General features: G+C 39.4%; 1 protein-coding gene across 10 annotated transcripts in view; it reads left to right on the top strand.

Moving 5' to 3' along the window:
- Nucleotides 1-12,781, top strand: part of mcf2l (MCF.2 cell line derived transforming sequence-like) — a 133,916-nt gene that overhangs the window by 88,240 nt on the left and 32,895 nt on the right. For all 10 annotated transcript variants that reach the window (XM_012957900.3, XM_002933006.5, XM_012957904.3 and 7 more), the window contains 3 exons: nt 881-964; nt 5,823-5,937; nt 9,605-9,695. In XM_012957900.3, the coding sequence (XP_012813354.1) occupies nt 881-964; nt 5,823-5,937; nt 9,605-9,695 (290 nt within the window). The remainder of the gene's footprint in view (nt 1-880; nt 965-5,822; nt 5,938-9,604; nt 9,696-12,781) is intronic.

The raw sequence follows: 12,781 nt of genomic DNA, 5'->3' as shown, positions 1-12,781 counted from the left end.
TTGCTCCCCATGACACCATGGCTCCCGCTCCTTTACCCCAGTCCCAGTGGTAGGACTATTTTCCTGCTCCCATGACCTTCCCCCAGAGACTTGCACACCGAATCTCCCTGCTGTGGGTGCAAGGGGTGCATCGGTAAGTGGGGAGAGCACCAGCCTCAGACAAGACACAAACCTAGGGGAATGTTGGCAGGGGAGGTTCATCCCCAGTACCCCATTACTGTTGCACCCCAGGCACGTGCCTCGCCTGCCTACCCCTTCCGGCCCTGTTCTGGGGCAATACCCATCTTCACAAGAACAATAAAGTGCATTTCCCATTTACAGAAATGGGGAGCAGCTGACAAGAGAGAGAGGCACTTGGATCACCACAGTTCTTGCTGTGAAAATCACAACTTTCAAAAATACTTGTATTCCATTGGCCTAAGGTGAATGAGATTCTCCACAGCCTAAAAAGAAACTGGAAAAACTGTGCATAAAATTATGCGTATTTTTCTTTTTTTATTAATTGAAACTGCAAAATTTGAACAACAAATGTCAAATTGCCTCATTTTTAGATAAATGCTGCACAATGACTCTTTCTTACAAGAAGTTTTCCGTTACTTTCACGTTCGTGCTAAACTTATCCACCCATGTACCACTAGCCAAACCAACTAAGAAAATTATTTCTCAGCAACAACAACCTATTCAATCCTCTTTCCCCAGAAATGATATATATACCCACAAGAGCCATGAATATCCTGTAAATTATACCTTTCACATGATTTACTGAAACTTTTGTATTATAAAAAATAATGTATCCACTGTTAGGGTATGCATTATTTACTATATATTTTTAACCATGAGGTGAGGATTACTACAATAGATCTTATTTGTTTTCTTCCAGATGACATCATGCAACAGGAGACCTTTCCAATCTGTGCAGCCGATATTGAGGATCAGCTAAGAAAGCAGTTTGCCTACTTGTCAGGTGAGTGCTACAAATGCAGAATGTAAATATATGTAATATATAATATAATATCTGTTATGTGTTGTAGAATGTTTCAGCACTGCATAAAGAATAATGCTTGTAAGTAATGCAGGGCCATATTTACCATATAGGCACCCAAGGGCCTTTGGGAGGCAGGGAGGCACCTTTGGGGGGAGCATGCTGCTGAAAACTTGCAGACAAATCTGGCAGCAGAGGGAGGGCCCCCATCTCTGCAGTGATTGGCACATGCACAGGACCGCAGGCAGACCCAGACTGGCATTGCATGTTTACTTTAGCTGCCTTCATCTGTTAGCTTCAACAGTGTTTATTAAAGGAGCACTTTTTAACTTTAAAAATTACAAGATTATTTTCGGATTCGGCCGAACCCCCGAAACCTTCAGAAATGATTCGGCCAAATACCAAACCAAATCCAGTTCCTAATTATGTAAATTAGGATATGGAAGAGTTAAAGACTTCCATTTTTATGTGGCAAAATGTCTCGTGATTTCTGATTCAGTTTGGCCAGGAGCATGGATTCGGCCGAATCCTGCTGAAAAAGGCAGAATCTTGGCTGAATCCTGAACCAAATCATGGATTTGGTGCATCCCTAAAAAACACATTTTATTTTAGAAACAATGGGCAGAATTTAGTCTGGGTTACAGATGGACATTGTGCTGGGCCCTTTGGCTAGAAAATCTCCCACCTCAGTGACTGCACTTTTTAAGTGCCCACTCTAAATAAAAGCTAATAGCTGGCCATACAAGTTATCAGTATGTGTCTTTCATGCTTGATGTAAAAGGAAACACCAAACCAGGATATTTATCATTGTGCAGCTAAGCATATCAGTCCTGGGAAAGAGCTGTTTTGTTTTTTTACTTATTAAGAAAAATTAGCACTCACTGCAACAACCTGTATTCATGGGGCACCGCAACATAATCTTCACGGCCTTGCAAACAATTTTGAAGATGACTTGTATTATACTTATATAATAAAGTTGCACTGGATCACTGGAGAGGGTCTCACTGGACCTCTCTCTCTTCTCCCAGTGCACCACTAGGTCTTTTGGTACTATTTTTAGTCCCTACTCTTGATATACAGTAGTTTTAAATGCTATAAACTCTACTAAAACATTCCTTTCTCCAGCTACAGTTCATTTGATTTATAGTAAAATAATTTTTATGAAGAATGAGCAATCCAATATTCCAGAGTTTGTTTTCAAAGGACCCTAATCTGTTGTATACACATATGGTAGTGGTGGGCCAAACTAACCAAGCCAGATATGATCTTCCAGCAGTCACTTTAAAGATGAGCTTATTTAGGGAAGAGATTGACTAAAATCTATATCGGTAACTGCTCTTTTTATTCAAGGCTAATTTGGGGGAGGTAGATGGAATCTATTTTAAACTGCCTTTTAACTAATATTTGGGCAGGATATTGCTCATCTGCTCAAATCCAGAAATCAGCTTTACAGACTTGACCCTAGTAAACCTTGAGCAACCTGCACTGCAATGATCACAAGTGAGTCTCAGTAGATGCTTACACATCTTACTGTAGCAACAGTAAACCTATAACAATTGTAGCAAGTATTTTAACGTTATTTCTCAGAATTCAGAATGATTGCACATAGAAGGCCAAATTGCTCTGATCTCTGTTTTCTCTGACCTACTTTTCAGTTGTTGGGATCCTGAGTTCCTGGATTGTATAATGACCCAATATACAATCTAGAACTCAGTAGCACACCCTGTAGCACTCCCTGCACTTGTGAACCCTCAGCCCATCCCCTCTCCTTCTCCAGACTCTGGAGGAGGAGAAGTAAGCAATGGGCAAACTGGTTGGTATACGTAGACGCCTGGTTGGCTGAGCTTTACTCCCTCAGTTGGCAGAGCAGCCTGGATTGCTGCTGGTGCTACAGACATGAAGGATCTAAGAAGTTTACATCCAACAGGTGGGGGTGTGGGAATATTTGTATTGCAGTAAGCAGTAAGGTTCCTTAATACATAGGGAAGTGAGCAGGTACTTGGGTGTTACAGCTTTGCCATGCAAAATTTGTTAGTTTACAAATTAAGCATAGCACTAAGGGTCTTTGGAGCCTGCAGGTAAAATATTTGCTTTGGTCTGCTAACCTTTACAAACCAATACTATGTTTGCTTTTGGCATTCTTACTTCAGTAAGCCATTAAAAGGCAACTGATTGGTTACTAAGGCGAATCTTCATGTCTTTTGCTGTATCACACAATAAAATTACTGCTATAAATTACTTTGTAATTGCTAGAAAAGTATCCTTGAGAATTATTGTCATAGAGAATAAGAAAAAAAAAATAAAAGTGTAATGTTGCCTTAAGCAGAGTTTTGTTTTGCTTCTGTTTTGAGTTTAGTGTAGTTTAGTTGACACTATTATGACAGGTTTTTATAAAAAGCTTTACAGGCGCTTTATGGCCTTTTGAAATTGCTGCAGTGTTCTTCCCTTGCAAATATAATGGCTCAGGTTTGTGGGACCTCTAAAATCTTAAGTTAACTGTCTGGGAGACATGTAATGGTGATAACCAGCTGCAATCAAGGGGTATAATGTAATTCATTTTTATACATTGAAAGTAGTAGTGACCCGTTCACCAAAGTTTCACCAGATTTAACATGTATTCACACCAATTGCTCTTCTCATCTGGTTTTGTACTTCTTTTTTTACTGGTCTTCAGTTTTCCAAACATCTTTTCTCATAGCTTCCTCTAGTTTTTTAGCTTCTTTCTAATGTTTCTTAGTTTCTTCCCTCTCTTTATTTTTGGTCTGTGCTCCCTAATTTGTTTCCCTTTTCGCATGGTTATCTTATATATTCACTTATTTTCTCTTACCTTTCCACTTTCCCTATATGCTAGAGCAAACAATGGGAAAAATGAGGAGCAAATAGTAGCATTTACTAATGTTCAGATCTGTGGTCCCTTAAGTCTAAATGATGAGCATTCCTCAGATCTTAAGCTAGTGACCATCGGGCCACAATGCTATAGTACAAGCATACCATTTGCAAATATTTATTGAAGACTGTGCACTCTTTAATTTTATAAGCACTTATGGCCAGGTTCCAAAATACAGACCAGTATTTTTTATTTTTTTTCTATAATAATGAAAGCCTACTTGTTCACCTCCAAATTTAGGGTTACTTCCTATATACCATACCCTCATCTGATCCCCTTTGCAATGCTGTGTGTTACCTTTGTATACAGCAGTGTCAGCCCTTGAAAATACTGAAGCTGCAAATGTTTAAAAAAAAAAAAAAAAGTTATATTGTTTTGTATTTTGCTTCTTGTGCTTTGGAATATACCGGCAACGCCTAGTTAAAATGTCACAATAAGTGTAATTTTCTGTTTCAGTATAACATCTTTATGACAATGCAGCTGCAGGGATAGGCCTGGGAGGGATGGCCTTACTAAAATAGATTTCATGTAAAATATCCGAGTACCTCTGATATAGAAAGAGCAGACCTTAGTACAGATTCTGATATATTTTGCACACCAATATCACTTTCCTCCATATAAATATTTGTAGTTGTGACATGGGAATTTTGCATCAAATAAATTGTACTTGCTCCATCTGTAGAATATGCATGTCTTTTCACTTTCCAAGAAATTCTATGTACCAGTGGTACATTGATTAGGATAATGAACGTGGTGCAATTGACTTGTGAGTGGCACCCTAATGGATTGTGGGATGACTCACTTCTCAGCAGCTCCCACTTCAATCAAGTCCTATAAATGGTCTGCCAATGCTTTTCCAATAAATGTGAGCTTTTTACCAATGATACAAATATATTCTTAAATATGAACCCCTTTATTTGAAACCAACAAAATATACCTAGGGGAGTTAATTTCTTCAGTACCTTATATTCAAAAATCATCAACAAAGTATAGATAGTAAGCTCGGGTCTATGTACAGTGTATAACTAAACCTAAGCATTAGTAGGCATTTGTTTTTTTGGCAGCTGGCGTTTGAATAGCCATGTTCTAAAGCTAGAGTTGAGTTTAATGTGTTAGAGTTAGTTTTAATGTGACCATTTTTTTATTTTGTTTCATGAGTTACATACTTTTTCAGAAAACTGACAGTTGTCCCAGCTTGTTTGTGTCCAGAGGTGCCCTCTAGTGTTCATAGATAATCAGATACAGGCAGAATTCTCTAACGTTCAGCACTAAATATCTGGTGGGGATTGTAGAGAAAAATCTCCAGTTCTGTTGATAGAATATTAATTTAAAAACCTAATAATTGAATACAGCACCATGCTACAAATTATGTGCAATATATTACTTCTTACTTATTTTGTTTCCATTTGGAAGAAGCAGTTGCTTCTGGTTTTTTATAGCTAAAGTGCCCCCAGTCCTTTCAAAGGTGGAACCCTTCCTCTCATTGTTCTCAGTCTCACTAACTGAAACTGTTTGGTTAGTAATTCAATCAAATGTCTCTCTTCCCTTATCCTGTCCTAGTACATGGGGTTTATCTTTGATTATCCTAAAAGAAAAAAACACCATTGTATTATGTTGTTTCCAGCATCAGCCTAAAACTCTCCCTGGAAGCTTGTGGGCATTGCAAAGAAGGGTTGGTAGAGAAATGGGCACAGTGTACATGTGAACAGTTGTGCATTCATTTAGCAGGGACGATAACTTTGTGTCTGAGAGTATGGTGGCCAGACCTAATTGCTTTCTGTGTTTTTGAAAATATAAAGTTATTATACCTTTGTGCTACAGCAGTTTTAGAAAATCTGTCCTATCAACAAGAAGAAATTAGATTCCCATTATTAATGAGAACATAAAGTATAGCTTATGTACATGAAGAATCATGCTCACAAATTTCAATCTTGTGTTTTTTATCTTATGCAGGTGGAAGAGGGGAAAATGGCTGTCCAGTCGTCACATTCCCTGAATACCCAGCATTTAGCGAGATTCCAGAAAAAGAGTTCCAGAATGTACTCACCTATCTGACAAGTGTCCCAATGTAAGAAAATATGCATAAATGTAGTGCTGATTTAAAATGGTGTTTTAAAGAATGTGTGACATAGTGGGTTTGATCACAGGGCTTATTTTACTTGCTTACAAAATATATGTGCTGTTAGAGTGTTTTACCTTTACATTAAGTTTATGTAGGTTATAGAATGAGTCTCTCATTCAAATTACTCCCTGGTTACTAGGTTAGTTAGGGCCATAGCCATCAGATACAGACTGAAATTCCAAACTGGAGAGCTGCTGAACAAAAAAGCTAAATAAAAAAACCCCGCAAAAAATTATAAATGAATATCAAGTGCAAGTCTTTTCAGACTATCACTCCCTACTTCATAATAAAATTTAAATTGTAAAGTGGACACCCCCTTGAAGAATTCTTGAGTAAGCCAACTGATAAAACAAAATGAGCTGGTTTCTCACTCCCCCCTCCCCTCAGCAGTGAGAGATAAAAAAAAAGTAGCCCATACGATAGCTTCCATTGTTATGAATAAAGACAAATGCATAGATAAAAAGGATAAATAAATAAAGGAAAAAAATAAGTTGAATGTGAACACCATATATTTATAGGGTATGTGTTTCCTTAGGGCTGTGACAGATGGGGAGATTAGTCACCGCGCGACAAATCTCCCTTGTCGCAGTCGACTAATCTCCCCAAAATGCCATCCCACTGGCTAGAATGTAAATCGCCTTGCCTTGAGAGGAAATGTCTGCGATTTCGGAAAATTGCAGCTCCGCGTATGCCATCTCACTGGCGATTTACATTCTAGTCGGTGGGATGGCATTTCGGGGAAATTAGTCGCCCGCGACAAGGGAGATTTGTTGCGGACGACTAATCTCCCCGTTTGTTACAGCCCTTAACTGTCTGGTTGCTTAGTATACAATGGCACATTCCTTCTACTATTTGTACTCTCCATGTTTCCATAGTCTGTATTCTGGTTCAACTGTTTTCACCACAGGCGGTTTTGTCTTGTATACATTACATGTGACAGCTCTGGCTGTAAGGATAAAGGGTCTCCAGAACTTCCTGCTCTCATGCCTTTAATAGTATCGCTGCCCTGCAGGAAACTGGAATTCTGTCATAAATTTACTCTGACATACACAGTTTATGACAGACAATAGAAGTAAACCTGAAGCCAAGAACATACTGTGCTATATTAGAAAATTACTTTGGCTTATTGTTTACTCATTAGCTAGTCCCATAGTAAGATGCATTTCCCATAGTCACCAGCCTGGCAAAGTGACCACTGCAGTTGCTTTGCAATGTTACAGCTATAACACTATTATATCACTATTGATACTTTTGTTATATCTGTTATTTTGCTAACCACCTATAGCTTGTTCTAATAGGAGCCAAATTGGGAGGTCCTATTCCTAAAAAGGTGGATCAGGAGACAAGCAGGGGCAGGCCAAGCTGACCGGGCGCCCTAGGCAACCTGGTTGGCCACCTCGCCCCTACACCCCCCCCCATGCGTAGTTCCGTGGGGGGGGGGTCATTGCCCCCCACCACGTAATGACAACCGGCGGGGGCAATGAGAAGGGAGTGCGGGCTAAGGGTAGGCAGGAGAGGTTCCTGCCTGGCACCCCCCAACCATTGCACGTGCCTCTTCTGCCTACTCCTAGTTCTGCCCCTGGAGACAAAACATGAATATGTAATGCAAGGTAGCCAGGAGTTACTTTTCTTTTTAAACAAAATTTTTCAGCAGTTATTGATTGCAAAGTGGAAGCAGATGCTAGGGATTTGTGTCCATATAATCACTGTAATACAGCTGTGCGCTGTTCTGCGCTGTGCGTTTTAAACTATATATGCATGAAAATAATACCAAACACAAAAATGATAAAGAAATATGTATTCTAGGTCATGGCAAAATTGTAATGTTCCAAACATTTCCAATCACACAGGAAAAAATTAATATGTGAGAAAGCTTAGCTCCTCAGTTACTTCAGTAAATGAACATTTTGGTGGGCAGCGCCTTTTTTACATTTACAGACATACAATAAACCGTGTAATAATTACATTATAAAAACCCACTGCATACAAGCAGCCTGTTCTAATCAGAAATTCAAGTATATATATATATATATATATATATATATATATATATAGTCCAAAGTAGATGCCGCACTCACAGGACTTAATGTGATCAAAAAGTATTTATTGATGAAAACACGTCAAACGTGACGTGTTTTCATCAATAAATACTTTTTGATCACATTAAGTCCTGTGAGTGCGGCATCTACTTTGGACTGTACTATCTTTACTATACTGCACCCAGGCATACTTGGACTTGGTTAAACGTGAGTGCCTACTTGTTTGCATATTATATATATATATATATATATATATATATATATATATATATACAGGTATCGGACCCCTTATCTGGAAACCCGTTATCCAGAAAGCTTCGAATTACAGAAAGCCTGTCTCCCATAGACTCCATTATAATCAAATAATTCAGAATTGTAAAACTGATTTCCTTTTTCTATGTAGAAATAAAACGGTACCTTGAAATTGATCCCAACTAAGATATAAATAATCCTTATTGGATGCAAAACAATCCTATTGGGTTTAATTAATGTTTTATTGATTTTTTAGTAGACTTAAGGTGTTGAGATCCAAATTACGGAAAGACCCCTTATCCGGAATACCCTTGGTCCCGAGCATTCTGGATAATGGGTCCTATACCTGTATATATATATATATAGTCAACGTGGTATCCTTTATTTAAACAGAAGATGGCATCACAGTGGATCAGCACTTTTGCTTTGAAACATATTCTGTATATTCTGTAATGAAATATCTTTAGTCATGATGAACCAGTGAATCACATTGAGAGATTGCGTCAGCTCCAGGAAAGGGTAACCCTCTGTGTAAATTGTAACTATAGCTGTGCACATTAAATTAGGTTAATAGTGCAGAAAAGTAAAGTCATTGTGCTGTAATTAGATATTCTGGTCAGTTTCTGAACATTTGTCTTTTTACTGCCATAGGCTGCTGTGATTGGTCCCAACCCCCAGTCAGGCACTTGCACAGCATGTTTGATGCCTGGGAAATACACAGGCTTGGAGTAGAACCATTCATTTGTAAGCAGCCTGTATTCCATATGCAGCTAAACAGAGGATAAAGGAGAAAAATAGCCAGTGTCAGTACTCTGTGAGGGAGGGAGGGGGTCAGGCATCTGTAAGCAGCCTCAATACATTGCCGGTGGGAAGGGGACTCTGGGTGATTTAAACTGATGTATACAAGCCAAGGACGTTTATACTGTGTGGATGTAAAAGGCAAGATGCTGCAGTGAGTGGATCTGTATGTTACTGAATAGAAAATGCAGCGTTTGCAATTAAGAAAAAGATGTGTCTGCGCTGGAAGGCAAGCGGAACTGATGGTGCTAGAGAGAAAATCAAGGGCACGCAGAATGAGCTCAAATCCTCATGTGTGTAGCTAAGGAGGGAGTGACTGGCAATGCATGGGCCATGTAGGAACTGCTGCTGCATGCAGCTCACATGTGCTGGTGATGTCATTCCCATGTAAACCCATCTGCATTTGTTCTGCTGTGACAGAACCAGGACTGGGTTAAAAAAAATGCAGCACAGTGACGAGAAGAGCGGCATGTGGATTAACCATACCCACAGTATCTATACCTATTTCTGGCTTTCAATTTTAGTTTACAAGATGCGGGAATTGGCTTCATCTTAGTGATAGACAGAAGGCTGGACAAATGGACCTCAGTGAAAGCCTCTATCCTGAGGATTGCGGTAAGTCTCACATCTCACTCATTGCTATGTCTTTCCTTGTTTTCCCTGTGCAAACTTAACATCTAATATTCTAGATGTGTCCAAATGTGTTTTGTTGTATGTATTGAGTTATTTTATTCTGAGTAACTTGTAATGCTAGCCTAACATTTTGCCCTGGCTTTGGTATATCACCATAATAACAGGTGTGACCGTGTTTGCCTTTATTTATCAAAATGCAAATCATTCCTTGTAATCAGTCTGGCTACCAGTTGCTGTTTGAATTGTCGCACCTGATATAGGGAATGTGCTGCTTTAGTTAAGGTTATAGAGTGGCAGAAATACTTTCAAGGAAGCCCCAACCTTTACACCTGATGTCCACAATTTAATGGGTTATTAGTTAACTAGATGTTGTATAACCAACCCAAAATTCATACATTTCCACATTAAATGTTTGCTTTTGGCCTGAGGTATTAATGGGAGATCAAGTTATGTAACTAGGGTTTTAGTCCAAATTCTGATTCTGTCATTATTTGGACTGAAATGATTTTTCTAGAACAGTGGGCTCTATCATATTATTATGAGTTTTTTTTAATATGTTTTATTTCTGTCATTATAACTAGCACCCCATAAGTGGGGTTACATTGGATTTTAGAGTACAGTTACATGGGCTGTCAGACGTCTGTTACACAGCTTCTGCAGTGTGTTATTTGTTCATTTTATAACACTACTGTCATATTCAATGGGTTGCAGCTGAACAGCAGCTGAAGGCCCCAGATTGCATATGCTTGATAGTAATACCAAGAATAACATATTTTTATCATATGCTTATGTTTCTGTGTCATTGTTTCTTTCCAAAGTGACATTTCTTGGTCAAATGAGCACTCACTGATTAAGGAGTCTTAGGACAAATGCCCTCTCTGCCCTTGTGTAAAACTGGCCTTGGGCAAAAACGATGTCCACCACTTCCTAAGCTAGCCATACAAAGGCAGATGTACTCATTTTGCAGGATTACCAAACAAACCGATCTGGGCCTGATTTGGCAAGCCACTTGCAGGGCCAAATCAGGCTCATGGGATCATACCGAGGTGGGCCTAAGGGAGACCATCTGACACAGTGCATCAGCTTGTTTTTCATACCTGCTTGATTACAGTCTGGAGATTTTAGGCCAGATGTTGGTGTGGCAGGCCCGTTGTGGCCCATTCATGGGTCAATAAGCAGCCGTTTTGGTCTGGAGGGACAGATTTGGCAGCTTTTATGAGCCTATGTACATCCAGTTTATTTCCTCCTATTATCCAGTAATTAAGCCCACAGTGTATAATAAAGTAACAAGCCTTCTGTAGTCTCAGTGTATGAAATAGCTATTGGTGATGGTTCTTCAGAATAATTTGTTGATAAAGAAATTCAGCTAATTGTTAGCCAGTGCAAACATGCCCCCATCCCTCCCAAAACCACCTCTTAAATAATACCCTGTGTGTTCTTGTTAACCACATCCAGTAGGTTTTAGCTGTTTGTATATCACAATGCCTATGGAAGTTGAGGGGTGGCACAAAAGGCTTGATTAATTTTGTTAAATTGTGCTGCCGAGAAAGAGTTTGCTCATTACTAGTGGACACCCCTTCTAATTTATGGGGTAATATGTCCTCTTTTTAACCTAAGTTCAATGATTTGGGCTTATGATGAACATACTTTTTTTGCTAATGTCTTAGGGCTCTGGCACACGGGGAGATTAGTCGCCCGCGACAAAACTCCCTGTTTGCGGGCAACTAAACTCCCCAGATTGCCATCCCACCGGCGAAAATGTAAATCGCCGGTGGGATGGCATACACAGCGGCGCGATTTCAGTGAAATCACGCAAGTTGCCTCGAGAGGAAACTTGCGTGATTTCAGTGAAATCGCGCCGCCCCGTATGCCCATCCCACTGGCGATTTACATTTTCGCCGGTGGGATGCCAATCTGGGGAGATTAGTCACCTGAGACACGGGAGATTTGTCACGGGCGACTAATCTCCCTGTGTGCCAGAGCCCTTACTCACAGTTTCTTGAACTAAAAATGGCAAACAGTTATGTTTGATCTTTGCGAGGTAGATAAATTAGATAAACCAATATATAATGTCCTTTGTTTTCGCTTTGTTGTGACTGTTTTGTTAGTAGGAGCCCATTGTGTGGAGGGTTTTACTGTGTAATGTAATTATCTCGCAAAGAACAAATATGGAGTAGCTTCTGTTTCCATGTTTGCACTGTTAATAAAAACCATTTTTTTCATGATTACAAAAATAAGCAAAAAGTATGTTCAGGCCAAGCTCTGTTCTACCCATTTATACTGCCACTTTAATCAGTCCGGCTGTTTTGAGCATACAGCCATGCAATCTTCTTTTACAATTTTGTCAACAAATCAGTTTGCCAAATATCTATTGCTGCTGGACCTGCTCCTTTCTGCAGTTAGCTCTGTTATTGTAAAGTGAAAATGTTGAGCAGCAAATACAGTTCATTCACAAAGTGGTAGGCAACCAGTGACACAACTACCATACAGCCGATCTTGCAGTCATGAGCAGGCCCAGGCAAAATGGGGTTCTGACCACAGGGCATGCTGTATGGCAGTTCCCTTCCTCTGCCGCTTCCGAATGATAAACTACATTACCTGCTCACCCATATGCGGCAGGCAGCAAACAAGTGTATGTGTGGCAGGCAACAAACGAGTTAATGTAAAATGAAATGGATTTCAAAGCTGGACTACAAGTCTAGGATCATAATGTGAAATACCAGGCATCAGCTGGAGTGGTGTAAAGCATGCCACCACTGGAAACACATTCTTTGATTCCAGTGAGAAAAGTCTTAATGTAATAGCATGCAGTGACATTGTAGAAAATTGTGCTCTTTCAACTTTGTGACACAGGCTAAAGAGGAGCAAATCCTTAGAGCCATTTTTCAAAATATAGTGGAAAGTTGGGACCAACTCCATATTAATGGTTTTTCAAATGTAATGTTCATATGATGTGGTATTTGTGTGTCCACATATTTTGGCTATGTAGTATGTGTATATATATATATATATATATATATATATATATATATATATAGCCAGTCTGTGTAGCAACGGAAGATAGTATT

This window comes from Xenopus tropicalis, chromosome 2 (genome assembly GCF_000004195.4).
Source record: "Xenopus tropicalis strain Nigerian chromosome 2, UCB_Xtro_10.0, whole genome shotgun sequence".
Taxonomy (NCBI): domain Eukaryota; kingdom Metazoa; phylum Chordata; class Amphibia; order Anura; family Pipidae; genus Xenopus; species Xenopus tropicalis.
This window is presented reverse-complemented; position numbering and strand designations above follow the sequence as displayed.